Here is a 26,455-nt window from a genome sequence, read left to right as displayed (position 1 = left end):
GTTATCAAGTTTAAAATAATAAAATAATAATGAACTTCTTCAAATCGATCCAACGTAAATAAAAAAAAAAAATATCTCCGCTCTTCAATCTGTTTGCTAAATCTGTCGTACACTTGCGTTGCCATGGATACCGGAATAGATAATAGTTCGAGCGCAGGATACATAATATAACATGAATATTAAAAAAATCGCGCATACTCGCGTAAGAATGCATGAACGTGCACGACGTCGTGCTTTACACGCATCGTCCTTGGTGATGGTTTCCGTGCATACGTGTATATGTGTGTGTGTGTGTACGAGCGTATTTCCTATCCAACACTCTCTTTGCGTTATATATATGTAAAGCTTCTGCTGGCTGCTGCAGGCTGCCTCTTCCGGTCACGCGATCGCATTAATTAAGCGGCTGCTGTCGTCGTTCGCCGCCGTCGTCGTCGTCGTCGTCATTGCCGCTCTGCTGCCGTTTTGTTTTTGTTTTTTTTTCGTACATTACCGAGAGGGTATAATACATATACAAATAAGGATGCGCGACACACGCGTGGAGAGAATAAACTGCATCGTGCGCGGCTGCGTTGCAAGTGTCGAGGACAAAACGCTCGAATTACGGAGGAGCTCGCGCACGATGCACAAAAAAAAAGAGAAAGAGACAGAGAGAGAGAGAGGCAGCTCTTTGTTGACACATTTTGCAGATGCACTGGCGCAGCTGACGGACAACCTGCTGACTTACAACGCAGGTTCTCGCACCTTTTTTCACGTAACAAGCTATTTTTAATGGGAAATGAAATCGAGTAGTTGATGATTATAAGTATGATATTAATGTAATTGATGACATTCGCAGCGGAGTAAAACCATAAATGTTTTGCATGTACGTAAATCATTAATTTATAATTTAAATGTCTACTTTATGAGAGTGAGCGTAATGAATAATGCTGTATTTTTTATAATTTTTTTTTTGTTTTCATTTTATGAATTATAAAATTATCTTTAAGAATCTATACTTCTGCCCGAAAAATGCAAAAGAAGGATGTGTATCCTTCTTAATTTTGATTTTTTTATAGATTTTTTGATCGAATTTTCAGCCGTATCGGAATTCAGCGCGTCCACGTGACAGTTACCACGTATAAGTGAAGCTGATAAGGCGACGTGACTCTGAGATAGATGGTCGAATCGTAGCTTTGATAGTACTACCAGTTGACAATAGATGGCGTGACGAATTTGGGAGGTGATGGTGAAAAGCTTATGGCAATGTATACCAACTATGATGCCAATAAAAACTTACTAAACTAAAAAACTGGGGAAAAGCTAGTCAAGTGAAACATAATCACAGAAAGAGAAAGAAGGCGTATATAACTACAAAAACTAGCTGAAATAAATGCGCATCTGGCGGTAGAGTAGTCTAAAGCACCCGCCTCTGACAGGTTCGAAGCCCGACTTTACCATTCCAATTACCCATCGAAAATTCAAATTTTCAAACAGGTTTTCTAATACTTTTACTAACTATTTCTTGTTGAATTGTCTCGTGATAATTCGGTAGTTAACTGATATTTGGACGTGTTATAATAAATTTGTTTCAGGAAACATGTCTGATAATTTGAATTTTTAGAAATATAACCAGCTTCTGTAGTCATACGTATGTAATCATTTAAAAGTTAATGTTCTATTTCCATCAAAATTCCTATCAAAAGGTACTTTAATAAAAATATTCAAAATTTCATGAACGATTTTTATAAGTGTTCGAAGTATGATAAGTTTACCTTAAATTAAATCCAAGTTTCAATATTAATTCACACTCATTAAAACCCGAGGGTATTCCGCGCTCGAGGCTGAGCATGAAATGTGAACGACTCAGAGCGCGAATGTATCTCTATGCATTCGAGCGTGAAACACGATCAAAAGTTTTGCCGTGTAGCAAGAAACCACGATAATCCCAAATCTTTTCCAAGTATACGAAAGGTGAAATGCGCCTGGTGCATATCCCTTGTGATATTTTAATAGTTTACATATCGAGAACGGCAGATTCGACGATTCGCTTCCATCCCCATAAACCCGTAATCGTGTATTACAGCGTAACTCGATGATGATTTTTCCTCTACAGCCCGCGACCGCGTATATGGAATATAACGAGCCTTCTTTTTCTCGTATGCTTATGCTCCGGAGCGCCTCTCGCTCGCTCGCATACACCGCACGAGCTACAAGTACAGCGGGGTCTATTATACTTTAAGCACATTTTTCTTATTACATAAGTAACAGTAATAATAAGCATCGCTCGTTTAACTGGCACAGTGTACTCGTATGCGAAAGAATGGCACGGAGCAGACGCATCGGGGCGACCGTATACAATATAATACACACGTATATGTATAGTGAAAAACGCGGCGCGCAACAGTTGCTCAGCAGCGGCAGCAGCATCGATGCCTTCTTCTTTTTTGCTACACTCTAATGCCCGCAATAATAACAATCATAATAATAATGACGACACTAAACTCGAAGCTGTTTATCAGCCGTTAGAGGTGAGGCGAGCGATGAGCTGCTGCTGCTGCTACCTATTTACTATAGAGAAAATAGGCTGAAACGATCTTTTCATCTATTCTCTCTCTTTCTCGACGTATAGAGAGAGAGAGACGCGCACAGGAGGAGAAATAAGAGACAAATGAGATTATCGCGGACAAAAAGCTTCTTCGTATAATTTCTCTCCTGTTGTATTGTATAATAAAGACTAGAAGAATATATTACGAGCGTTTCTTCTCGCAGACTTATACCAAAACAATGGGACACTCGAGTCTCTTCTCGACATTTGTCACGAGCGGGCGTATCGAGACTCGGACTAATTTTATCGATTTAATTCCACAGCAGTGGTACGATTTCGTTACATATTATAATTTCTACTAATAGTTATATTAGTCAACTCGTTGCAACGTGCAGTTGTATCGAACGACTTTTCATACTACAAGCTACACATTTGTTCCATATTATTCTATATAGTGTACGGCAACGATGTCATACATGCCATTGTTATCGCAAATCTGCTGTGCGCACGAGGAATGCGTCGTTGTAACTACATAATACGTCCTTTGAAATTTTCGCGACTCTTTTTCTCGTTTTACGCGTATATATGACGTGTATATTATCGACGTCAACATATAGTTCAAAATATAAGATATCGTTTTAAACTCAAGCGACAAAAGAGTAGGACCTTCGTTCTGCTCTTGAATAAGATCGGATTAAAATACTCTTCTATACTTGTAAGTGGATAAAACGATATCCTTTGGCGTTGTGTACGAAGGACACGCTAGAAAAGTCAAATCCACAGAAGGAATAACAATGCAGTGCAGGACTGTCTGGATATCGATCGTTGCAGAGCTCTCCGACGAGCTATATTTACGCCTTCGCATACTCGAAGAAATTTGGCACCGATCTAGTTTGTTGTTTTGTTTTCGTTCAGCGATGAATTCATAAAATTATCACTGCATATAAGTGTAGCATACGTTACGAAGCTTACGAAGCTTTTGTCTCTCGGCCGACTTTGTAATAAGCTATCGCGTGTAATCCCACGTGTCCACACGCGTTACCTGCAGCTGAGCGCGTATGCGCGGCTTACATTATGTGTAACACGTACCGAAGTGAGACTTTTTTCAGCCGTAAGTTGTGACCGGAGCATAACATTTATTATACATACTTTGCTCTCGCGTCAGAGAGAAAGAAAAAAAACAGAGCCGCGCGTCGAGGGACAGCTCATGGATAATTTTCAAATCTGTGTATTATGCACGAGCGAGTGTGGCGCGCGAGTCGCATGGATATTCTTTCTTTCTACTTCTTTTTTTTTAACTTTGCACCGAAACAATAGCGAAATTAACTGTCGAAGCTTTTCTTCAGATTTCGTGTCCAATGCGATACAGTTCGATTGACGCAGCTGTATCATAGATGATATCATAATGTGAAAAAAATTACAAGATACTAGAAATATAGGTATCGAGTGTCACATACGAAAGAAAATTACTCATCGGCCGCGTGTCCCGTTACGTTCGATCGGTATTATAGATATACATCGTCTCGCGCGGAGGTTCGGCCCACATACTTAGTACACCGATGTATTAGCAACAACAAAAAAAAAAGAGAGAGAAAGAAAATACCTATGACGCATCGTCCTTCTTATATGTTTGACGTTATATGTCCGGCGATCTCAAACGTACGCTGTGTGCTCTCATCAAAAGAATGAATTTCGTTCGTTTCTCATTTTTCTGCTAAAAATGTGTATCATTGATAAAAAAAAATATTCCAATTTTTTTAGACATAAGATACGCGATGTAATTGTTCCAATGACATAATTACAATGACGTATAGTTTTGCTTCGTTTACGATGATAACTTGGGAATTTCGCGACGAGACTCGTAAGTACACGATTGAATCAAAATACGGCATATATACGCTGTATTTTGAAAAACTGCGTCGTACGCGCAGCCCTCAGTGCTACGCAAGATGCCAGATAATACGCGTACGACGTGTAAACAATAGAACGAGCGCCGAACTGTTGCGCTTCTGGCCAGTTATCTCGCGTAATTCGTTCGATCGTCACAGGAAAATTAGTCGTTAACGAAATTCCAATCGAGACGCGTAGAATCCAGTGGTTTAATTAATCGTCGCTCGGTGAAAATGTTTTTGTGAAAATTCTTTCGCCGCTTCGATTTTTCTATAGACCGATTACGTGACGAGAATGACGAAAGTGAACTCGATGTCAAAATGGAAATAGCCGATAATTCAATAGCATCTAAAAATATAACGGATAGCGACGGTTACAAAATTCAAAACGCAATCGAAGTGGTCGCGGACGAAGTGAAACTTGAATTTTTTCGCGATCTCGAGCGTCAACTCGCCGAACGAAATAAAAGAAGAAGACTCGATACGACTGTCAACGCGTGCGAACTGTGCGGCAAGAGATACTCGAGCACGGGCAATCTGATCAGGCACCTCGAGTCGTTTCACTGCCGTTTCGGCCACCTGTGCGACAAGTGCGGCAAGACGTTCTCGCAGAAGGTTACCCTCAACACTCACATCGCTACGCTGCACAAAGACGCGAGCGACGACGTTACGACCAGCTACGCGTGCGCGATATGCGTCAAGAGATTTTCGAGCAAGAGCAGTCTCGATAGGCACGTGGGCTCGTTGCATCGGGGTGTCGGCCACTCGTGCGACTCGTGCCAAAAGACGTTCACGAGGAGGCAGTATCTCCGGCACCACGTCGATAAGGTGCACCGACACGGCGGCGCGAGACACCCGTGCGACGCCTGCGGAAGGACGTTCGCGCGCGAGGGTAATCTCAAGAATCACGTGGTCACGGTGCACGAGGGGATCGGCCACTCGTGCGTCCCGTGCGGGAAAAAGTTCACGAGAAGCACCTATCTTCGAGACCACGTGGACGCTGTGCACAATGGAGTCAGACACTTGTGCGACAGATGTGGCAAGAAATTTTCCAGCAGAGAGTATCTGAGCTGTCACATCGAGGGCGAACACGGCGAGGGTGTCGCCAACACTACCTGCGACGAGTGCGGAAAGACGTTCGCCACGAGGAAGAGTCTCAAGGTCCACGTGGACGCGAATACCTGCGCGAGGGAGTTCAAGGGCAAGGGACACCTGAAACGACACGCGGACGCGGTGCACAGAGGTGGCACGCGGTCGCGCGTGCGTAGATCAGCGAGGAAAGAAGTACCCGATGCATCGCTCGAGAATTAAAGCTTAATCGATTGAAAATGTACATTGTTAATGATATCGTAAGTTTTGCCAATGTTATCTCGTTATTACAGAAATGATGTTAAACAATAAATTTTTAGAGCAAAATGAAGCACATTGTTGATTGTAAAGCTAAATAATATATGTTAAACCTCTCGCGTTTGTGTCGATTTCGTAATGCTATATGGTCGCAGTTCTTACGCTTCGAAACTTTTTATCCTCCATGTGGGCGCGTCACTTTTCAAAAGAGAATCGTAATACGATGCGTCAATATATGGGGAAAAGCAATTTTGCAATTATCGCGACGAGCTTGCAATGTGTGCGTGAAAGCTGCTCATCGTATTTACTAAGTATCTTGGTAATTTAACTTATTTTCAAAATTGCAGTTGTAACGTGAACCTTACAGGATCCACCACCAATGAGCGGTTTCAAAAATAGACATACGTTGCAGCACATGCCGTGAAGTTACGAAGCTGCCACTCGCACCACCACGTAGTGTGTCTTGTATATTACGTCGCGCGTTCGATATATACGTGTACGACGCGCCAATTCAACACAGAATCGGGAGGATATTAATGATTTTCTGTCTTCGTTGTTACAAAAGCGACGTTTCCGGGGGGTAACCCCCTTTTTTGTTATCGTTTATTCTCGCGGCCGCGCGAGTAGGAAAACGAGCGAATCGTTGCAAGGAAGTATCGATGTCGAGGGATTTATATTGTTATTAATATAAATTGTGCCAACTCGTTCTCTCTCTCTCTCACTCGGAAACTGCAACTCGATTCGCAGGGTCACACACATTTACATTGGTACAAGAATATCGATTCGTTTCTCTATATTAAATGAACTTGGCTCCAGCTATATGCTCGATTTCCTCGGCCAGAGACAATAACTCGATCGCCGCACGCGTTACTACCAACTTTGAAACACATCAAAAATTTCCTTCGGTTTCTCTCGCGTTGTAACGCGTGAGAAAATTGTCAACGACGATGGAAATGGAGAATATTATCACACATAGATATATGAAAATTCCGCGTCCAGTTTTATGACCGACGGACGCGTGATATGCTCGCTGATTTCTTAGCACCCCACGCGCGAATGTCGTAACTTCGTGCGTGTATTATAAATGGCACAAGCGTGTCACTACTCGATAGAATATTTATTATTAATTTTTCTGAATATGTATTTTTATTGCTCGCAAAAAAACTAGTCGCTTTACGTTCATTGTGACAGGTGTGGAATTCCACGTAAAAAACAGAAGGACTTTGACACTCGTATACGTGCGTGGCTTCGAGTTAAAACTATATAAATAATTTATAAAAACGTACGAGTTAAAGATGATAATCGAGCGCATATGTATACAGAATTAGAGCTCGAGTTGCACACATTTATGCGCACACACACAAACGCGCGAAGGCTTCACTTTATAAAAGTTCATTTTACAATTACTTCGAGGAATTAACATTCCCGCGTGTGAAATAAACGAGCTTTTACCCGCACACATACAAGATCACGAAATAAAGTGCAGAAAATAATGAACGCACATGCAGCAGCGGCAGTAGCGTATCTTGACGCGGCGCGTGAGAGTCTTTATAGAGTCGTGAGCCGCGCCGCGCGCGGGAGAAAAAAAGGCCTACTGCAGAAAATCAACTCGAGTATACGCAAAGACACAGCTACGCTACTCTCTCTCTCGCTCTCTTTTTCGACGCGAGGACGAAAATATCGTACAATGATGAAAAAAGGGCAATTGCGCGCGCAATATCATACATACGTTTGTGAGTATACGCAAAAACCAAAAATGAAAGGGAAAAAAAAATTTGTAAAAAAAAAGAAAAAATTACGCGGGAGCTGCAGTAAATTATGCCTCGCGCACAGTACGTACGGTTCCCACACAAATCATCTTTGTTCGTGTGTATACAGCTACTGTATGTACATACCGCGTGCGGAAAGATTTATAACGGCCCTCCGTATATACCCGCCGTGTACTTATACACACGTAATAACGCGAAATCGATTAAGTAATAATACGCAGGCGCGAGGGCCCCGTTTATTATTATTATCGCGCGACCTTTTACGTATATACACGGGGAGGATCGGAGTTCACCGCGTTTAACGCAAACCAAGTCTCGTCATCGTCGCTACGATTAATCTCCCATATTAATAACGTACATCTAAAGTTGCCGACATGTATATTGCCACTGGATGGTGTGGACTCGCGGGGTCAGTCACGATAAACAACGATCACATATCTCTTACTCCCGCGTCGCGTACAAATACTCGGCCAATTTTCCTCCGATGTCAAAATGAGAAGTAGGAAACGAGAATATTGTAATGGTACGATAAGAAATTTTACGAGTGTGTGTATAGCTGGTCATTAGCCCCGACGCGCTTTGTTGTCTTTCTCTCTCTCGTGACTACTATAAGCGGCAAGTGCGAATAATAATCGGCAAGCTGCGGGCGAGCGCAAAAAACGAGGCAAGGAAAATGTACGGAGCTTATCGACTTGGCATAAATTACATTAATGCGCAGCTTTTGTAATACTTCCTTCGTGATTCTGTATTATACTTGTCTTTTTTTTTTTTTTTTTAAGCTCTCGACTATGGATATCGACGCTCGTATAGATGTGTATAAGTAAGTCCCTCGCGATGACTTTTGTCGTGCGTCAACGCTTGTACGCATGCTATGCAAGGCTTATATTACATAGCTCGCAGATGTATATCTGTATGCTAGACGAGACACAATGGGTCGTCGACTATACACATCGGAAATCGTCCTCCCGTGAGTAATTGCCTGCAGCCACATCGGTTGGGTGACCTATAAGCTGATTAAACCGAAAGCTCCACCTTTGTTGCCGCTGTCCAGTGTCCATATACCTGACACTAAAGTGTATGATATCTGTTTCTTCGTTGCGCCCCGATAAAGCCGCTTTTCTCGCCTAATATTGAACTACTATTTTACGTTTTCTTTTATAAAGCACATTTTTTACCAATTTATATATCCTATGTACGTACATCGCGCTTATCAAAATTTTGTACATATACGCAGATAGCCCCCGTTAACTGTACAAGGCGCAGATACGTATAATAACGAGGAGAAGCCTCCCAAAAAAAGCAACGAAACGCGACGACGCAGCAGAGAGAAACGATTGATATGTATATCATAACGTTATAATATACGAGTTTGATAGGAGGAGGCAGAAAAAGACGCGCAGCGGGCTCGCTGCAATGCACAAGCTCCGAAGTCGAGACTCGCGTGAGCATGCCTCGTCTATATACAAAATACGCACACAGACATACTGACAGAGAACGAGAGACTACAACTATAGATATACTTATATATTATATATATTTTGCGCGCAGTTTATGCGGCAGCCGCGTCGGGCAGAGAGCTTCGCTCGCTCCAACCGATCAGTCGCCGACTCGCGTGCCAACGAGACGGACAATGTTGTCTGTCTGTCCCCCGTCTGTCTGTCTGTCTATATATGTTGGCTGTGTTCGTGTGTTACAGTGTAGTGTAGTGCTGCGGTGCACCTCCGTTTCAAGCTCGCATCTAAATAATACGCGATAATTTGTCGCAGAAAAAAAAAGGAAGAAGAAGTGAAAGAAGAAAGTCCGTGTGTATACAGTTTCCGTTTGTGTGAGTAGTCGTGTGCGTGGTTTATACATATATTGGAATCGATGATCGGCAGTGTGTGCGATCGGCGATGGCCGCATCGAGAGGAGACGCGGATATATAATACATATAAGAGAATTGCACACACGCACGCGAATCGACTATCTCATTATATTATAGCGCACGCCTATATGGTTAATCCAATTACGTGCGTTGCTGCAGGTACTATACTTGCATGTATATAAACACACATTTTATAGTACATATAGTTACTTTTCACGACTCCCTCGCGAGCGCGAACCCGCGCCGGTTTTCAGCTATTACCGTCCAGTGACTGCGCCTTTTTTTTTTAATTTAATTTTTCGTTTTATGGAAAAAATTAAGTATTAATTTATCAATATAAGGCTAATGCCGCGAGTAATTGGTTTTTGATTAACCATCGTGATTCCGATGCATATTACACTTACGCGAAAAACGATACTGTAATTATATGAAAGCTCGTGCGGGCCGCGCGCGCACGTATATAATTGCGTTTTATTGCTCGTAATAAATGCAATCTTTATCCACGAATATTATTATTATATTATTATGTTGTATACGTTAATATAATGTACGCGAGAGCGATATTAATCTCGCGCGGCGTGACTAGATCCCGACGGTTGAGGTTGAAAATATTTATAATTTTCATTAATACACGAGTATAGAGGGGACGCGCCACGATGGTGCACGTAATCCGAAACGCGTTGCGGTGCACACACGCGTTGGAAAAGCTTCGGCATAATTAGAGTGTATGGATATACACGGAGAAAAATCGTTATGTTACGAATATTATAATACATTTACTGTTTGTCTCTCGATGCTGTGGAATTCTTGAAGTGCGTTTTCGCGTGCGTGCGAGCTTTTTCCGCCGCCGCTGCACTTGGGTATTATTATATTATTGTCGCGCGCGCCGTTACACGTACAATGCATACATAGAGCCGCAGCACACGAGATGAGCTTATATACTCTCGCTCTCTCTCTCTCGGACTCTCTCTTTCTCTGCGCGCAAAGCGTCTATATCCAAAAATATCGCGTTGATATTTTTGGATACCCGCGCACGCATACATCCAGAAACACGATGTGCAGCGACGGTATACTATATAGTAATATTGTGGATGTGCTGCTGCTGCTGTTGCTGCTGTTGCGGCGACGCGTGTGCGCCCCGCGTGCAGAGAGCGAATGAGCCGGTCTCTTATATATATTATTTCGCTGCTTTAATTGAGAAAAAGCCCGTGAAGCTGCAGAACGAAAGTAATATTGTACAGAAGCTTATTCGAATTCGAATTTTTAAAAGAAATTAATTGCGATGTTTTCAGATTCGGATATGAATGTAGGCGGAGCTTTAAAGCTCGAACTCAAATTATCGGTAATATCCATTGGTAAACGATTGATCAACGTATTAACATATTTTGTAGGTCCATAGTAATTTCACGGTCATCAATGGAATGCACCTTGTTTCATTAAAACTGTGTGCTTACATTTTTATATATACTTTTGTCCGTCGAGCTCGGCTCAACTTCTCTCAACATTTTTTGACGTCAATTTTCGATACGTGACCGTATCGAAAATTGACACTTCGAATTTGAATACGAAATTAATGAAGGCATTGACAGTTTTTTCAGTACACGCAAGTCAAAAACACGTGTAGAATTTTCATGGGAATCTATCTCTCAAATTGCTTTTGGTGCTATACGTACACGATATGTAATAGAGATTGTTGCAGACTCCGTACGTAACAATTATACCGTCCGCGCAATCGATTGTGTCTCGATCCTCCACGCGTAAAACAATCGACTCGAGAGAACGCAAAACTCGTCGCTGTTTTTGTTTTTCATCCGCTGCCTCGTAGATAAAGAAAAACTATGAGAGACGGAGAACACCTCTACGCCCACGCCAATGTGGGATGTGTATATTGCGCGCGAGAGAAAAACGCGAGGAAAGATATAATGTATTCGTGTTGATATACATGTATGCATACGAGAGAGAAAATCTCGTGCGTTGGTCGTCGATACTCTACCACTACCTCTCTACTATACGTGCAGTTATGGAAATGTCGCGCATTCGTGTGTATATGCGGGCGCTGCTGCGTGGTTGTACCTACGCATCGTGCAGCAGCATTAGCACATACGCAGGCATATAATAGGCGTGTGTGCGTGTAGCAAGCAGGCACATATTGCGCAGATAAAGACGTCGTCGTCGTTGCTCGAGAGAGACTCGGGTAGTGCAGAGGAGGTGATATTGAGCGCGACGACGTACGAAACGTTGGTTTTTTGTTCGAGTTAACAAATCGGTTGTGCTTTATATCGGATGCAGCTTCTTTCTGAATGAAAAGGCTCTATATTGAGCCTTCTTTAGAGAATGATACGCGTACACTCGGTCTGTATATAGTTGTTATTATTCTTCGCCCGGGAAATACATTATATATAATCGAATCTACAAGTTTGATTCTCAATAAAATTTGGTCTTGTATGATTTATTACGAAACGAAGTTGACGGAAGGATTAATTTTGAAAAAATAACTCGAATCGTCACTCGATACAAAATATTATATATGGCGCAATTACGCAGCCGTGTAAATGTTAATATTATGGAAAAGGTTCCGAGTTATCGCTCGCTTATCGCTCTTCGTGTATACGACATTACGTTACACACTGACTCGGACCATCGCAATTATATTATCATTTGCAACACGCGTACTAACATGCGCGCGAAAATAAGAAGCGAGACGACCAGCAGAGACAGAGACATCGCGAAAGACCCTGTAATAACTGGGACAGCTGCGCACAAAAAAAAAAAAAAGACGAGGCAAAGGAAGCATAAAACATGCTCGGCTCCGTAGCGCAGCGATCGGAGCTGCGCGACGCGCCACGTGCTTGTTTCCGCAAAGTTGCGGCGATAACGCCCGAGAGCGAGAGAACTTCCTATACGGGCGTGCGCGCGTGTCATGTATGCGCATCGAGTGTGTGTGTGTGTGTGTGTGTGTGTGTGTGTCTTTTTTTTTATACATAAATGCACGTACGCGCGAGCATCGCACGCGTTCGTGTAATATCCGCCCGCAAGATATTTTTCTTTTTTTTTTAGGTAAAGCTTCGATCGAAAATGAAGCTTGCGATTATATCGGTATATATAGGCATTATATTGTGACAACAACACGATACTCGCGCGATCGCTCGACGATATAACGAGTTTTTGCGATCAATATGATATCAATAAAAATAATTTATGCACAAACGCCTACTCGCGTCCGACATGTTTTTTTTTCTCGTAACGAGTGAACGAGATTGAACTTAGTAAATATAGTCTATAGTCAAAGGATCGTCATTGTCCCCAATCGTTCACGAGTACGTATTGGCCTCGATCGTCGACTCCTCGCACTGTACATACATACACGCGTGTGCAAGTCAACAGAGAGACGAGCAAAATCGACTCCGGTCGATCGCGCATTAAAAACGTCACGCACTGTATATACCAATACCTCGCGCGACAGGTCCAGAAAAAGCCACTTGCATCTCTTACCTCTCTTTCTCTCTCACTGGGGTTACATCGAGAGTAAGTCGCTGCTCGTCTCGCGCGGCAATATACTTGACGTGTCTTTTCACCTGTATGTGTATAATATATGGGTCAGATTCAGAATTTTTCAAATAAACCTGCGGGCGAGGTTCACGGATTTTCCTGAAATTTTGGTATGTTATAGTACATGATAAAAAAGTGCCAAAACCAAAATTTTGGACCTCCTCCCCCCTCCTACCCCCCACTTCCGGTATAAACGTCCATTTTCGATCTATATTTTTTCTGAAGGCCTGAAGCTATTAAAAAATCTGAAAAAATTCATGAAGGTACTATTTAACAATCCAAACAATCTTGAATTTTTTCAGATTTTTCGAGTGCTTCAGGCCTTCAGAAAAAATCATTGAAAATTTAAATTATTTTATTTTCGGTGAAATGGTTCGATGTACCAGACCGGAGTATTTTTTTCTGAATTCTGACGTCAAAAAACGATTCCTTGAATTTTTTCAGAATTTTTCATTCATGTCCATTCAGCCTAGAGCTGAAAAACCGCTTTTTTTCACGAAAATAATTTTTTTAAGGCGCTACGGAGCCTCAAAAAATCTGGAAAAATTTTTTTCTCATTTTGTTCATCAAAATACATAATCTCAAATTTTTTCAGATTTTTTAATTGAAGGCGATAGCGTCTGGAGCCGAAAAACGTTATTTTTAACAAAAAAGGTTCCTGGAACCCGATGGTTCCGGTAAAAAAATTTGAAAAAATTTTTTTTGAATTCCTTGTCAAATTTTAATAAATTTTGACCGTCGCAAAATTTCGATTGGAGCTTCCTAGCTCATTCTAGAGCATAACAAAGATTAATGCGAAATTCTGAAGACATTCATCATATTTAAATTTTTTTCAGATGTCTTCAGAATTTCGCATTAATCTTTGTTATGCTCTAGAATGAGCTAGGAAGCTCCAATCGAAATTTTGCGACGGTCAAAATTTATTAAAATTTGACAAGGAATTCAAAAAAAATTTTTTCAAATTTTTTTACCGGAACCATCGGGTTCCAGGAACCTTTTTTGTTAAAAATAACGTTTTTCGGCTCCAGACGCTATCGCCTTCAATTAAAAAATCTGAAAAAATTTGAGATTATGTATTTTGATGAACAAAATGAGAAAAAAATTTTTCCAGATTTTTTGAGGCTCCGTAGCGCCTTAAAAAAATTATTTTCGTGAAAAAAAGCGGTTTTTCAGCTCTAGGCTGAATGGACATGAATGAAAAATTCTGAAAAAATTCAAGGAATCGTTTTTTGACGTCAGAATTCAGAAAAAAATACTCCGGTCTGGTACATCGAACCATTTCACCGAAAATAAAATAATTTAAATTTTCAATGATTTTTTCTGAAGGCCTGAAGCACTCGAAAAATCTGAAAAAATTCAAGATTGTTTGGATTGTTAAAAAGTACCTTCATGAATTTTTTCAGATTTTTTAATAGCTTCCGGCCTTCAGAAAAAATATAGATCGAAAATGGACGTTTATACCGGAAGTGGGGGGTAGGAGGGGGGAGGGGGTCCAAAATTTTGGTTTTGGCACTTTTTTATCATGTACTATAACATACCAAAATTTCAGGAAAATCCGTGAACCTCGCCCGCAGGTTTATTTGAAAAATTCTGAATCTGACCCATATATATAGCACGTGCTGCTGTGCATGATCGTGCTCGTGTATATTAGACTGACAATAAAAAAAAAATTTTTTTTGTCAATCTAATAGTCATATATCTATCGAATCGTCGAGCTTCGGTAGCAAAGTAGGAAAAAAAAAGAGAGGAAAGCTCCACATCGCTGCTATACCGTAGTGAGACACACGCGCGAACTCGTTCGGGTGTGCGACCCGTCGACGATATCTACCTACAGACGAGCCTATAATATACTCCGCCGATACGTCGTCGAAGTCGAGTGTTATACACGTCGCAGAAAGTCGAGAGGTAGTGGCACATCATTACATATACGTATACACCGAATTTTTTTCTTTACTTTTTTACATTTGATTTTTCTCTTTTCTCTCGTTATAAATCATGTGCACGTTATATTACTATATACGATATCGAGTGAAAATCTTGGTCCCATAGATATCGCGTGTACGTTTCTAGCTGCATTATATTGTAACATATCGACGCGTACTCAGTATTTAACTTATGAATATCGATAATTAGTAATAATTTAAAGTGTGTATACCCCCTTTTTGCGGGGGAGATGAGGTAACCCACGCGTAAACTAACACGCGAATTACACGCGTTACAATGGATGCTATTACAGCTTTGAGACGTGATTTTATAATTAATAATGTTAATTTTGCAATTGTGGTAATGTTAATTTTGAGGTCAAAACTGAAATACTTGAAGAAATATTGACTTCAAAGTTCAAGTCAAGTTTCGACTATGGAAAAAATTTTTGGGAATTTTTTCAACAACGCCATCAGAAAGAGAAAGAAAAAAATCTATCGATTCATTTGTTAACATTATTTTTCCAACATTTTTTGAGCGAGTCGAAAAGACAAAGACACGGCGCCGCGTGCGGTGTGCCGCCGCTGGCGCGCGGAAACAGGTCCGCGCGCGCTGACCCTCGCTATTCATCTCGATATTTGTAAAATCATCATTCATCATTTCCCCATCCTGGAAATCATCGTTTTCAATAGATTTTTGCCTTCTCTTTCGATTGGTGCAGTTTAAATTGCAATCGGAGGATATATTTTTTGGATAAATCGACTTAAACACTCAAGTCGAGTTTTAACCTCAAACTCAATTTTTAGGAATTTTTTAAGTTACACCACTAGAAAGAGGAGGAAAAAATCTATCGATTCATGGGTTTGGATTTTTTTTTGACACTTTCGGCCAAAAATGCCGTAATCGCGCGGGGTGGCCGACTCATGTTGAACGCGCTCATAATATGTATAACATCAGGAGCGTGGAGTGTCGCTGCTTTCGTCCGCCATATACTTTCCATTCCGAGCGCGCCACGCGCTTCTCGATTCCCGCTTGCCGAACCAGCTTTTATGTATAATTAACACGAGTAAGTGTAACGACGTCGAGTCGAGCTTCGTCAAAAAATTAGTATATTATTTTTGTTCGTTATCGTTCATTCGGGCCTGTATTGTTCGGCTACATACTATAACATGTAGTTTCTTCTGCGGCCTTATAGAATCGTTGACTATACATAATTTATGTCATTTTCGTTTGACAAATGAGTTTTTATAGCGCATCGATACATTGTCTCAGCCAATACGCGTGTTTGATAAAATATATGTTATTTTTGCAACGCATTGATTTTCGTATTGTTTGCGCGGAGCAGACGGGTGCGCGAGAAGTTCCAAATGCGCTCCAATCTCGCGCTGCTGCTGCTGCTGCACACACATACATAAATACATAAAAGTGTCCACCCGGCGCGTTTATGGAAACGAGCTATATGCGAGCTCTTCTATTATATGTGTACCGCTACTGCTTCCTCGAGTTATTTCCGGAAAGCGAAGCTCTATATGAGCAATTCTCCAAATGAAACGCATTTTTTGAGGTAGAATCGCGACAAATTTTTTTTTCAACCTACGCGGATACGGACCCCCGGGAAATGTTTTTGGGGGTCCTAGGAACATGTAACCACGTAGGAACCATTGAAATTTCAATAGTGCTTATTTTTATAGCTACTTTTGTGATTTAGAGGACGAAAAATCATGTTTTCTCGTAAATGCGGCTAATTACTCAATTTCTAAGTCGCTGAAAAAGTATCAAAACTCATCTAAAAAAAATAACTGGCTACTGTGTTCGATAGGAAATTTTCTCAGCTTTCCACTGGTGGTATCAGATATTCCGATAAGTCGCACATTCGCCGAGAAAATCGCCATCAAAAGTGCCAAGCTAAATATCTCGAAAAACTCGGTAAGGAAAAAGTGATCTTTGAGGTTTAATTTCGATTTTTCCTCGTGAAAATGAAATTTATCGAAAAATCTGACTACACCATAAGAAAGCTGAGGAAATTTCCTATCGAAAGCATATCTTTATTTATTTTTTCGGTGGAATTACGAGCTAGTTTTGATTGTAGCGAGCCGAAAACCTCGCGACCGCGCTGAATCAGCTCGGAAACAGAAAACAGCGAACAACGTGAAAGAAATTCCCATGTATAACATTGTAATTCCACCGAAAAAATAAATAAAGATATGCTTTCGATAGGAAATTTCTTTGGCTTTCTCATGGTGTAGTCAGATTTTTCGATAAATTTCATTTTCACAAGGAAAAATCAACAATTATCCAAAAAGTTCACTTTTTCCGTACTGAATTTTTCGACATATTTAGCCCTCAATGTGTGATGGTGATTTTCTCGGTGAATGTGCAATTTATCGGAAAATCTGATACCACCATTGGAAAGCTGAGAAAATTTCCTATCGAACACAGTAGTCAGTTATTTTTTTTAGATGAGTTTTGATACTTTTTCAGCGACTTAGAAATTGAGTAATTAGCCGTATTTACGAGAAAACATGATTTTTCGTCCTCTAAATCACAAAAGTAGCTATAAAAATAAGCACTATCGAAATTTCAATGGTTCCTACGTGGTTACAGGTTCCTAGGACCCCCAAAAACATTTCCCGGGGGTCTGTATCCACGTAGGTTGAAAAAAAAATTTGTCGCGATTCTACCTCAAAAAATGCGTTTCATTTGGAGAATTGCTCATATACGCATGTATATCGTATATGCACACGACATAATGGATGGTATAACGATCCTACATAATGATATAATAAAATTTGAGAGGAAGACGGTATATATCACGATACGTAAATTATAATATTGTACTTGATTCGACGTCCGATACATAATTACACCTTCGTATGTGTACGGGGACAAGTTCGACGTCGAACTGCACATAATCGTCGCGGCTGATTGACACGCAGTGTACAGAGTAGAGGAGCATTCCTATGTAAATATCATAAATGATACACCGAGCTCGCACGTACTTAACGGTACACACACACAACCATAATGCACAGTGATGTGCCGCTCATCGCGCGACTAAAGAGCGCCAATGTATACACAGTATATATACCGACGCATTATATATATTCGTCAGTATATGGCTCGTCGTCGTCTCGTTTACGTGACGGAATGAAAATCGTAACGGAAATAGCGACTTTTGAGCAGAGAGCACGCGATTAACTTTCGTGTAATGTAGTTAGTATAATGATATACATATATCGCGGCGAGGCGCGCGACATTGCCAAATTGCATTTATCGAACCACAAATATCCGTCTCTCTCGATTCTCGCGTAAATTTGCCGCTGTTTCTTTTTTGGCCAGAGGCAATTAATCATACCCGAAAATAAAATTACGAGACGCTCGGAGATATCGATAAAAATGGACTAGTTTTATCGTTAGATTGTAATATATTCGAGAGTTGAAAAAAAATTAACTCAAACGACCAGTAGCGGCCATTCGGTGGTTCGCGGCGATTATATTCGAGGTTGAAACGTCCGACATATATCATATTATTTTATATATTATAATGTATCGCAGAGAGACTTTCGCGGCAAAAGATCTATTATATACACATAAGCACAATCGCTCGTCCAAGGCCGAACGGCTTAAGACTCAGCTGACTCGTTTTTTTTCTCGTATAACAATAATGATAATAATAGTAAGAACGAGCGTCACAAAAGAGACTGCGGAACGTAGCGCGGTCGCAAATTTGTTTAAAAGTGTTAATTCCAATTTCGGGGTTTTTTTTTATCTCGGCGCATTAAGCTCGCGCGCGCCCGCAGATGTTAAGCGGAGCCATAAAAGTTGCGCATTGTTCGTCGGAGAGGCGCAATGATTGATCGATCCGCGCTTTATTACGTGTTTACGATTATGTAGAATGCATTATTGAGAGCGTCGGAGTGACGTTCTTTAAGAACGTATTATTATGTATCAACGATTTTTTTTTTATTCGACGCCGCTGATGTTCCGCAGTTAAAATGTGTCTGGTGCTTGATTATAAAATTTAAAAATATAGCTGAAACATAACTCTTGTTTATCATGAACATCTATTCTAGGCTATTCGTAACGTATTTTAATACCTGAAAAACTTCATTTTCCAAGAAAACGTCGTTATATTCGACCAATATTCTCTCAAAGACTAACTAATCTACAAAACACATCTGATCGAAATTTCCTGCGCGTGCATAAAATTATACAATTATAATTGAGAGTATACTCTCTCTCTCTTGTTCGCTCATGCTCTCACTAAGTTTTTCCAAATACTTTCTATTCTGCGTCTCTAATTTCAATTTCGCCTGGCGACTTACATACTTCTTGGTGATGCACGGCGGCATGTATATACATACACTGGTTAGTCGTGCGCTGGAGTCACTGCTAAATTCGGTAGGCCAGCCGGCAACGATCACTAAAACAACACGCTGCGACTCATAAACCTTCATCCGCATTCTCGTTCAGCTCGATGATCATTTTTCGCATTGACAAATTTCGTTAACTCGATCATTCATTCCGTACATAAAAAAAAAAACCGCTGCCAATGTATTGGCAAGTAGCTTCCTCATACTTTTTTTTTAACTTAAAAATAATTTGAAAATATTAATATCATCTTTCTAATTACGAAAGCGAAACGAAAGGGCCTCTCAGCTTTATCGGGTATCTCAAACAAACAATGCAAAAAAAAATTTTTTTCTTAAATAGAAAAAAAAACGTTACGTTTATCGATAAATCAATTTTTCTGGCTTCGTCCCTATGTCATAACGAAAAAAATAAGCCCTCCCCCGTCACGATACGTGCTACCGTTATCAAGGAATCACTCTACACAGCCATACAGCCGCATACACCCACATACATTCCAAAATGTGTCAAAAATTCGATCTAGTATATAGAAATATCATTAAATATATCCTACGATAATTATATACGAAAGCCTAAATGTATCCCATCACAAAACTTCCTATATGAGGGAGCAAAAGGAAGAAAACGACAATTTCCCGCAAAAAAAATTTTTCCCGTAAAAAAAAATTTTTAAAAATCGAAAAAAAAATTTTTTTTCTTCGTTTATCGCTAAATACAATTTTCTGGCTTCATCCTTACATCATAACGAACAAAAAAAGCCCTCCCCCGTCACGATACGTGCTACCGTTATCGAGGAATCACTCTACACAGACATAAAAAAATTTCCAAAAATTTTTAAAAATCGAAAAAAAATTTTTTTTTCTTCCTTTATCGCTAAATACAATTTTCTGGCTTCATCCTTACATAATAACGAACAAAATAAGCCAAACCCCGTCACGATACGTGCTACCGTTATCGAGGAATCACTCTACACAGACATACAGCCGCACACACACACACACACACACACACACACACACACACACACACACATACCAACATGTGTCAGAAATTCGATCTAGTATATAGAAATATCATTAAATATACCCTACGATTACTCTATAAAAAAGCCGAAATGGAGCCCATCACAAAGCTTCCTCTATGAGGAAGCAATATATATATATATTAACTCGGTCGTTTTCCTGCGGACGCGATGATTTTCGCCGCGAGTTAAACGTGACAAAAGTGAAAAATATTCACTTTCAGCTCGTTAAATAATTAGCGCTCGTTCTAAACTGGATTTACGGGTCAATTCTCGCTCGCGCGCGCCTCCTGTTATCTCACACACGCGCATAATAGGCATATTTTCTTCCATCAGCGCGTTCTGGACTTTAAACTTCCGAGTCATTCAACTCTCGGGGGCACTTGTGTGTCACTTATGCTGTAGACAGCGCTCACGCATCGCGTATTTAACGCGCGCTTAGTATGGCTGTCGAGCGATATAACTTCATTTTGTCAGCGCGCGAGAGCGAAGATATATGGCGAGTTTGTACAATTTCTATGATCTATCGTCGCGATCGTTCATACATGCGGTAATCGAATGAAATACGGGAAAAAAGTCAAAATTTCTTTCGATACAGATAATTTTTTTCGCTTCCTAAGCTCGGTGTGTGTCGAGGAGTCCTTTCTTTTTATGGCTTTGGTTCGAGTCCGGTCGAGGGTATGTAACTCTCGCTTTATATTATAGTCGAGGAGAGAGAGAGAGAGAGGTACGAAACCCTGCCGGTGCACAAAGCTCCGCTGCGCGCAAACTTTTATGTTTTTCTGTTTTTGCCTGTTTCTCTCCTTCTCTTTTTTTCATATATATACGCATACATATATACACGATCCCGACACTCACTGCGGTTTATTCTCTGCCTCTCTCTCTCTCTCTCTCTCTCTCTCTCTCTCTCTCCAACGCTGCGTTGTTTCCGCTTTTCTTATAAAATAATTAACTCTCGCATTCAGCGGAGAGTACGGATGCGCTTTATACACTTTACACAGACACACACAACGAAGAGTGTCGAGAGAGAGCCCAGAGAGAGAGAGAGAGAGAGAGAGAGAGAGCGGATGTTTGCGTTAGAGAAGAAGCGGAGAAGGAGGAAAAAAATTGAGAATACTCGACGTATAGAACGGGGCCCACCGATGCACCTGCGCCGCAGCGAGAGTCTCGTTGTTACATATAAAAAAGTTTTTTACTCACTTTTCCTTCGCGCCGAGGGCATCGTGAAACGAGCTGTGAATTTTCCACGGCGAACTATATAGGAAACAAGCTCGAATTTAATATTTATATCGGAGACGATCGTTCGCGAGTTAAATCGATTCGAAGGATGAACTCGTCAAAATTATATCATGCTGTAATTATATCTCTCTTTGTAATTGGGCCCGATACTTTGAATTCGAAAATATCATGCGAATCGAGCGTAACAGTTCGGTGGTTTACCATTCTCAATCGGTAGCCAAAATGCCTCTGTTCATAATTATGATTAATTTCTCTTGATTCCTCAATTTGACACTCCTGGAAAAAGGCGCGTATATTAATAAAAATTATTAATTGGTCGTATCATATCTGCCTACATTAACGCAATACTTATTAATATACACGAAGTAAGAAAATGATTTGCTATGAGAAGATAAAAATAATTGACGATTATTTTCATTTTCCTTTGGTTTTAAGGGATAGTTGTCAATAAATCGATGCTTCCTGCAACAACAACAACGCTACAACTAATTCGATCAAAAAAATTATTGTGACATGTGTGTTATTATAAACGGTAATTTAGAAGTTTTTACCAAAGAAAACTATGATTGCTTATATATTATGTTCCTTGAAAAAAATTAATTTTTGATTATTACCAACGAAAAAAACTACTCTTAAATATATTTACATTTATATTTATATATTTTTCCATAATACAACAAATTCAGTTGTAATAGTTTTCGTGGACACTGCTGTTGGAAATATAGTTTATGTTGGAAAAATTTCAAGACCAATTTTTCTTCTCTGAAGCAGTTGTGACGCTTTTTTTATTCGTAGGTGTAAATGAAGAATTCTAAAGTCTTGCCCGAATTTTCAAACGTCATTGTTTTCGCTGCAAATTATTGAGTATTCGTTTTCGTATAGTAGGCAGCGGTGAAATACATCCTTTCGAGTATTCGCGCAAGATCATGGAACAATCTTCTGCGTATATCTCTGCTGACAAAGGCGTGCGAATACTCAACTTTTTTCCAACTTTGATACTTTCCTTCATCATACCTATTTAAAATTATTCACCACCTAATGGCTAACATCTTCGAAAAAATTTTAATCAATCTTAGGTATACCCATTAGATGCTAAAAGCGAGGTTCGATTCGGAGTGTGAACAACCTATGACGTATTCCACGCTCGACCAGACAGTGGGCTCGCGCGGGTCATTTTTTAAAAAATATTGCGCGCGAGCTACGCGAGCGAGAGGGTCTGAAAAAATATTGCGCATATGCATTCCGATAGATTTTTGTCTGTTCTTTCCAATGGTGGTATCAGTTTTTCGAAAAAAGTTAATTTCCATGGAGAAAATTGACTTCAAAGTTAACTCAATTTTTCGGCCAGTATGCCCCCTTCGATTTTATTCGTAGATGTCTCAATCGGTAGGTAATCTAATAACGAAGGTCTGTGTAAAATTTCAAGTTGGAGACTCAAACGGTTCAAAAGTTATAAACAAATAAGTAGCTAAAAACGTAGTTTTCGGACGAATTCCGGCCGCACGCATCTTATATTCTCGTTGACTCCTGTTACCCCCTCTCCTACCGGCTGAGCGGACAGCAGCCGCGCGCGGACAGAATCCGTCCGAAAACTACGTTTTTAGCTACTTATTTGTTTATAACTTTTGAACCGTTTGTGTCTCCAACTTGAAATTTTACACAGACCTTCGTTATTAGATTACCTACCGATTGAGACATCTACGAATAAAATCGAAGGGGGCATACTTGCCGAAAAATTGAGTTAACTTTGAAGTCAATTTTCTCCATGGAAATCAACTTTTTTCTTTTTGAAGATACAAGTCTCTCTTTATCTTGCAGCCGCGACAGATCAGAAAGTTACCAAAATTGAACAGATGTGCATGTAGCTTTAATCTCTACTTTCTAAGTGTATACAAAGACAAATTCTGGCTGCACGAGGCTGCGCTCCGCTCAGTCACTGGGAGAGAGGGTAACGGGAGCCGACGAGAAGAGAAGGCATGCACGGCCGTTAAACTACGATTTTTTGCTTCTTAATTGTTCATAACTTTTTAACCGTTTGAGTTTCGAACTTGAATTTTTTTTTAAAATCTTCGTTATTAAATTACCTATCGATTGAGATATCTACGGATAAAATCGAAGGGGGAATACTTGCCGAAAAATTGAATTAACTTCCGAGTCAATTTTCTCGGTAAAAATGAATTTTTTTCGGAAAAATGACGCCGCAATTAGAAAGTGTCCGGGGCAAGAAACGACGCAGTGGGCTAGAGCGAGCTCAGTCCGGCCCACGCATATAGAAGATGGTCAGTAGCCGTTGTAGCTTAGTAGCGTGAACACCAAAAAAAATTTCGTGTCTGTAGCATCATCGGTCGTCGCATCAGTGAATGTAATAAAGCAATTGCGTGCGTGTGATCGTGCGTCGTGTGCGTGCCCAAGTGCAAGCGTTCAGAAAGATGTCCTCGCGCGTCTACAGCAGCTTGCACCTCGCCTGCCAGTACGGCGACGAGGCCAGCGTCGAGAGATTACTCGATGCCGGCCACGATCCCAGTCTTGTCAACGCCAACGGTGAGACGTGCCTGCACGGCTTGAGCCGTGCGATATGCGGCGCCGGCGAAATGGCGGAATTGCTGTGCCGAGACGGAACGTTGCCGATCGACGCGCGCAACAATCAGGGCCGGACCGCGCTGCACTTGGCTCTGGCCAACAACAAGACTCGGCTGGGCGATTTTCTGCTGAGGCGAGGCGCCGACCCGAACGCGCTCGATCACGAGGGCCGCACACCTCTGCACGCGATGTTCGAAAAGTTCAATCGGGTCGAAATAATGAGGATGTTCTTCAAGGTCAATGACGAGATGCAGAGGGAGGTCCTGATCGATGTCCAGGACGACAAGGGCGTTACCCCGCTGCAAGTGGCTCTTACAAAGAACTTCCAGGCCGCGGTAAAATTACTGCTCAAACGAGGAGCAGATCCGAACGTGGCCAATGAAAAAGGATTGACTCCTCTGCACATCATTTGCCAGGGAAAACCCATTACTTATGAAGGTTCAACCGACGTTGAGCCTTACAAGGGGGATAAATTCTTCAGGCTCATCTACGGAAGCCGGCATCACATCGTACGGACGGTCGATGCTCAGGACGAGTCGGGCAACACGCCGCTACACTACGCTGTAAAGATAAGCGGCGACAGAGTTCTGATAAGGCTGCTGCTGAAAAGCGGCGGCGCGAACTTGAACGCGACCAACGCCGAGGGACTCACACCCGTGGAGACCATCTACGGGAATCACAGCCAAGACGGCCTGGTGGATATGCTCTACAAGATGAGCTGCGAGTTCAAGCAGCCGCTGCGCATGCGGCTGGACGCGCCTTACGACGGGACTCGCTCGCTGCTGCAGTGGGCCGTGGCGAGTCTCCGGCCTAAGCTCGTCGACGTTTATTTGCGCAGCACCAGCGATCCGGCGAGCTTCAAATTTCCCAGCGTCCAGGACTTCGACGAGCTGTACGTTAACACGCACGTACTTCAAGAGCGAATGACTCGCGAGCAGGAGCGCAGTCCGCGTCTTCGGAAAGAATTCGAGCACCAAAAGAACGCGCACAGATTGGCTGTGATATTGGACGCCACGAGCATCGTGCGACGTCTGCAGCACAAGGGATACGAGCTGAAGCGGTCCGACGCCTTGACCCTCATGAAGGTGTTCCACAAGCTCGGATTCGCCTTCGGCGACCCGGTGGAATCGTTCAACCAGGACAAATTCACCGACAGCTCGAAGCGCATAATGATCGGTAAATCGGTGTCGCTGCACGACTTCATGCACCTGCCGCTCGAGAGGACGTTCAAGCTGGTTACCTTCGGCCAGCTGGCGATTGCGCAAAAACGAGTGTTGAAGGCTTTGGCCGACGACGATGCTCGAGACGCAGTTCGGCGCAAGATGACCTCGACGCTGCTGAGGCAGTTCACCCGAGCCTGGGCCTGGCATTCTTTCCCGCAGCCATTGCCGGATCTCTGCTTGAACATGGTCTTCGAGCATCTGTCGAGCAAAGATTTTTGGAGTATGACGGCCTCGGCCGAGCTCCGCGAAGCTGCTGCTCGCGACGATGCGCGAAACCGAAAACGAAAACGATCGTGAACATTTTTTTTTTGTTATTTATTTCTAATTTTTGTATTCATTTTTTTGTTATTCATTTTATTATATAATTAATTTTCATTTTATTATATTCATTTTATTATTTTCATTTTATTATATTCATTTTTTTGTTATTCATTTTATTATATAATTTCGTTTCGATGTTATTCGATGCTGTATATTTTATACATAGTTATTAGATGAATTGTTATTTGTGACAAGCAGAGTCTCGTTAGTAAACTTGACAACGAGACAACGAGTTTGTTATGTATTTCATTTCGATGTTATTTTATGCTGTCTACATTATACATATTGTTATTAAATAAATTGTTATTTGTTACAAGAACACTCTCATCTTTACCTATCCTCACTTATATGAAATAAAAAAAAATTTATAAATATACCAAGAAATAAATTATGTGCTACAGCGCGAATACAAACTCGGGCAAACGAAAAAATTCTGATACTCGAATTTTCCTTACTCGGTATATTATCTTCTTGACGAGTCATGTATCTCGAAAAATCGGCTACTCCCGTGAGGAGTTTTATATATTATGTACGCAGCAAAGCCGCACGCGGCTGATTGAATTACGAGAACACACGAATACGAGAAATGACATTGAATATCGCCACCAGGAAGTCTCTTTATTTCAGCAGATGTCGTGCTTTGCCTCGCGACGCCCAAGCGTATAGCAACCACGACCGATGCTTCTTACTCTGTATACCTTCTTGTTTATTATCTCATTGAAGAAGAAAAAAAAATTTTCACTTCGTTTTCATCTTCTTACTCCGTCGAGGTTCGTGATAAATAAAAGTAACGTTGCACGGAGCCTCTCGGCCAGGAGAAATCGACGATACAATT

General features: G+C 41.2%; 3 protein-coding genes across 5 annotated transcripts in view; all 3 read left to right on the top strand.

Annotated features, from left to right (window-relative positions):
• LOC106659573 (focal adhesion kinase 1) overlaps positions 1 to 26,455 on the top strand; it is a 65,581-nt gene that overhangs the window by 6,833 nt on the left and 32,293 nt on the right. For 2 of the 3 annotated variants that reach the window (XM_023463131.1, XM_023463130.1), the window contains exon 1: positions 9,148 to 9,354. The exons of the other annotated variant lie outside the window; for it this stretch is intronic. The gene's annotated coding sequence lies outside the window, so the exon portion shown is untranslated. Of the gene's footprint in view, positions 1 to 9,147; positions 9,355 to 26,455 lie in introns of those variants that run through there. 3 annotated transcript variants of the gene reach the window in all.
• On the top strand, positions 4,735 to 5,724 carry LOC106659462 (zinc finger protein 27-like). Its single transcript, XM_014382036.1, has one exon. The coding sequence runs from the start codon at positions 4,735 to 4,737 to the stop codon at positions 5,722 to 5,724; it is 990 nt and encodes a 329-aa protein (XP_014237522.1).
• Positions 23,978 to 25,596, top strand: LOC111694548 (serine/threonine-protein phosphatase 6 regulatory ankyrin repeat subunit A-like). Its single transcript, XM_023463124.1, has one exon. It carries the CDS (start codon positions 24,088 to 24,090, stop codon positions 25,594 to 25,596), a length of 1,509 nt encoding a protein of 502 aa, XP_023318892.1. The 5' UTR covers positions 23,978 to 24,087.

Source organism: Trichogramma pretiosum, unplaced genomic scaffold (genome assembly GCF_000599845.2).
Source record: "Trichogramma pretiosum strain Unisexual culture from Peru unplaced genomic scaffold, Tpre_2.0 scaffold74, whole genome shotgun sequence".
Lineage (NCBI taxonomy): Eukaryota > Metazoa > Arthropoda > Insecta > Hymenoptera > Trichogrammatidae > Trichogramma > Trichogramma pretiosum.
The sequence above is the reverse complement of the archived record's forward strand: the minus strand, read 5'-3'. Positions and strand labels throughout refer to the sequence as shown.

Excerpts from the sequence above, each read along its gene's own strand:
- LOC111694548 (XM_023463124.1), top strand. The coding sequence starts at position 24,088 with ATGGCGGAATTGCTGTGCCGAGACGGAACGTTGCCGATCGACGCGCGC.
- LOC106659462 (XM_014382036.1), top strand. The coding sequence starts at position 4,735 with ATGGAAATAGCCGATAATTCAATAGCATCTAAAAATATAACGGATAGC.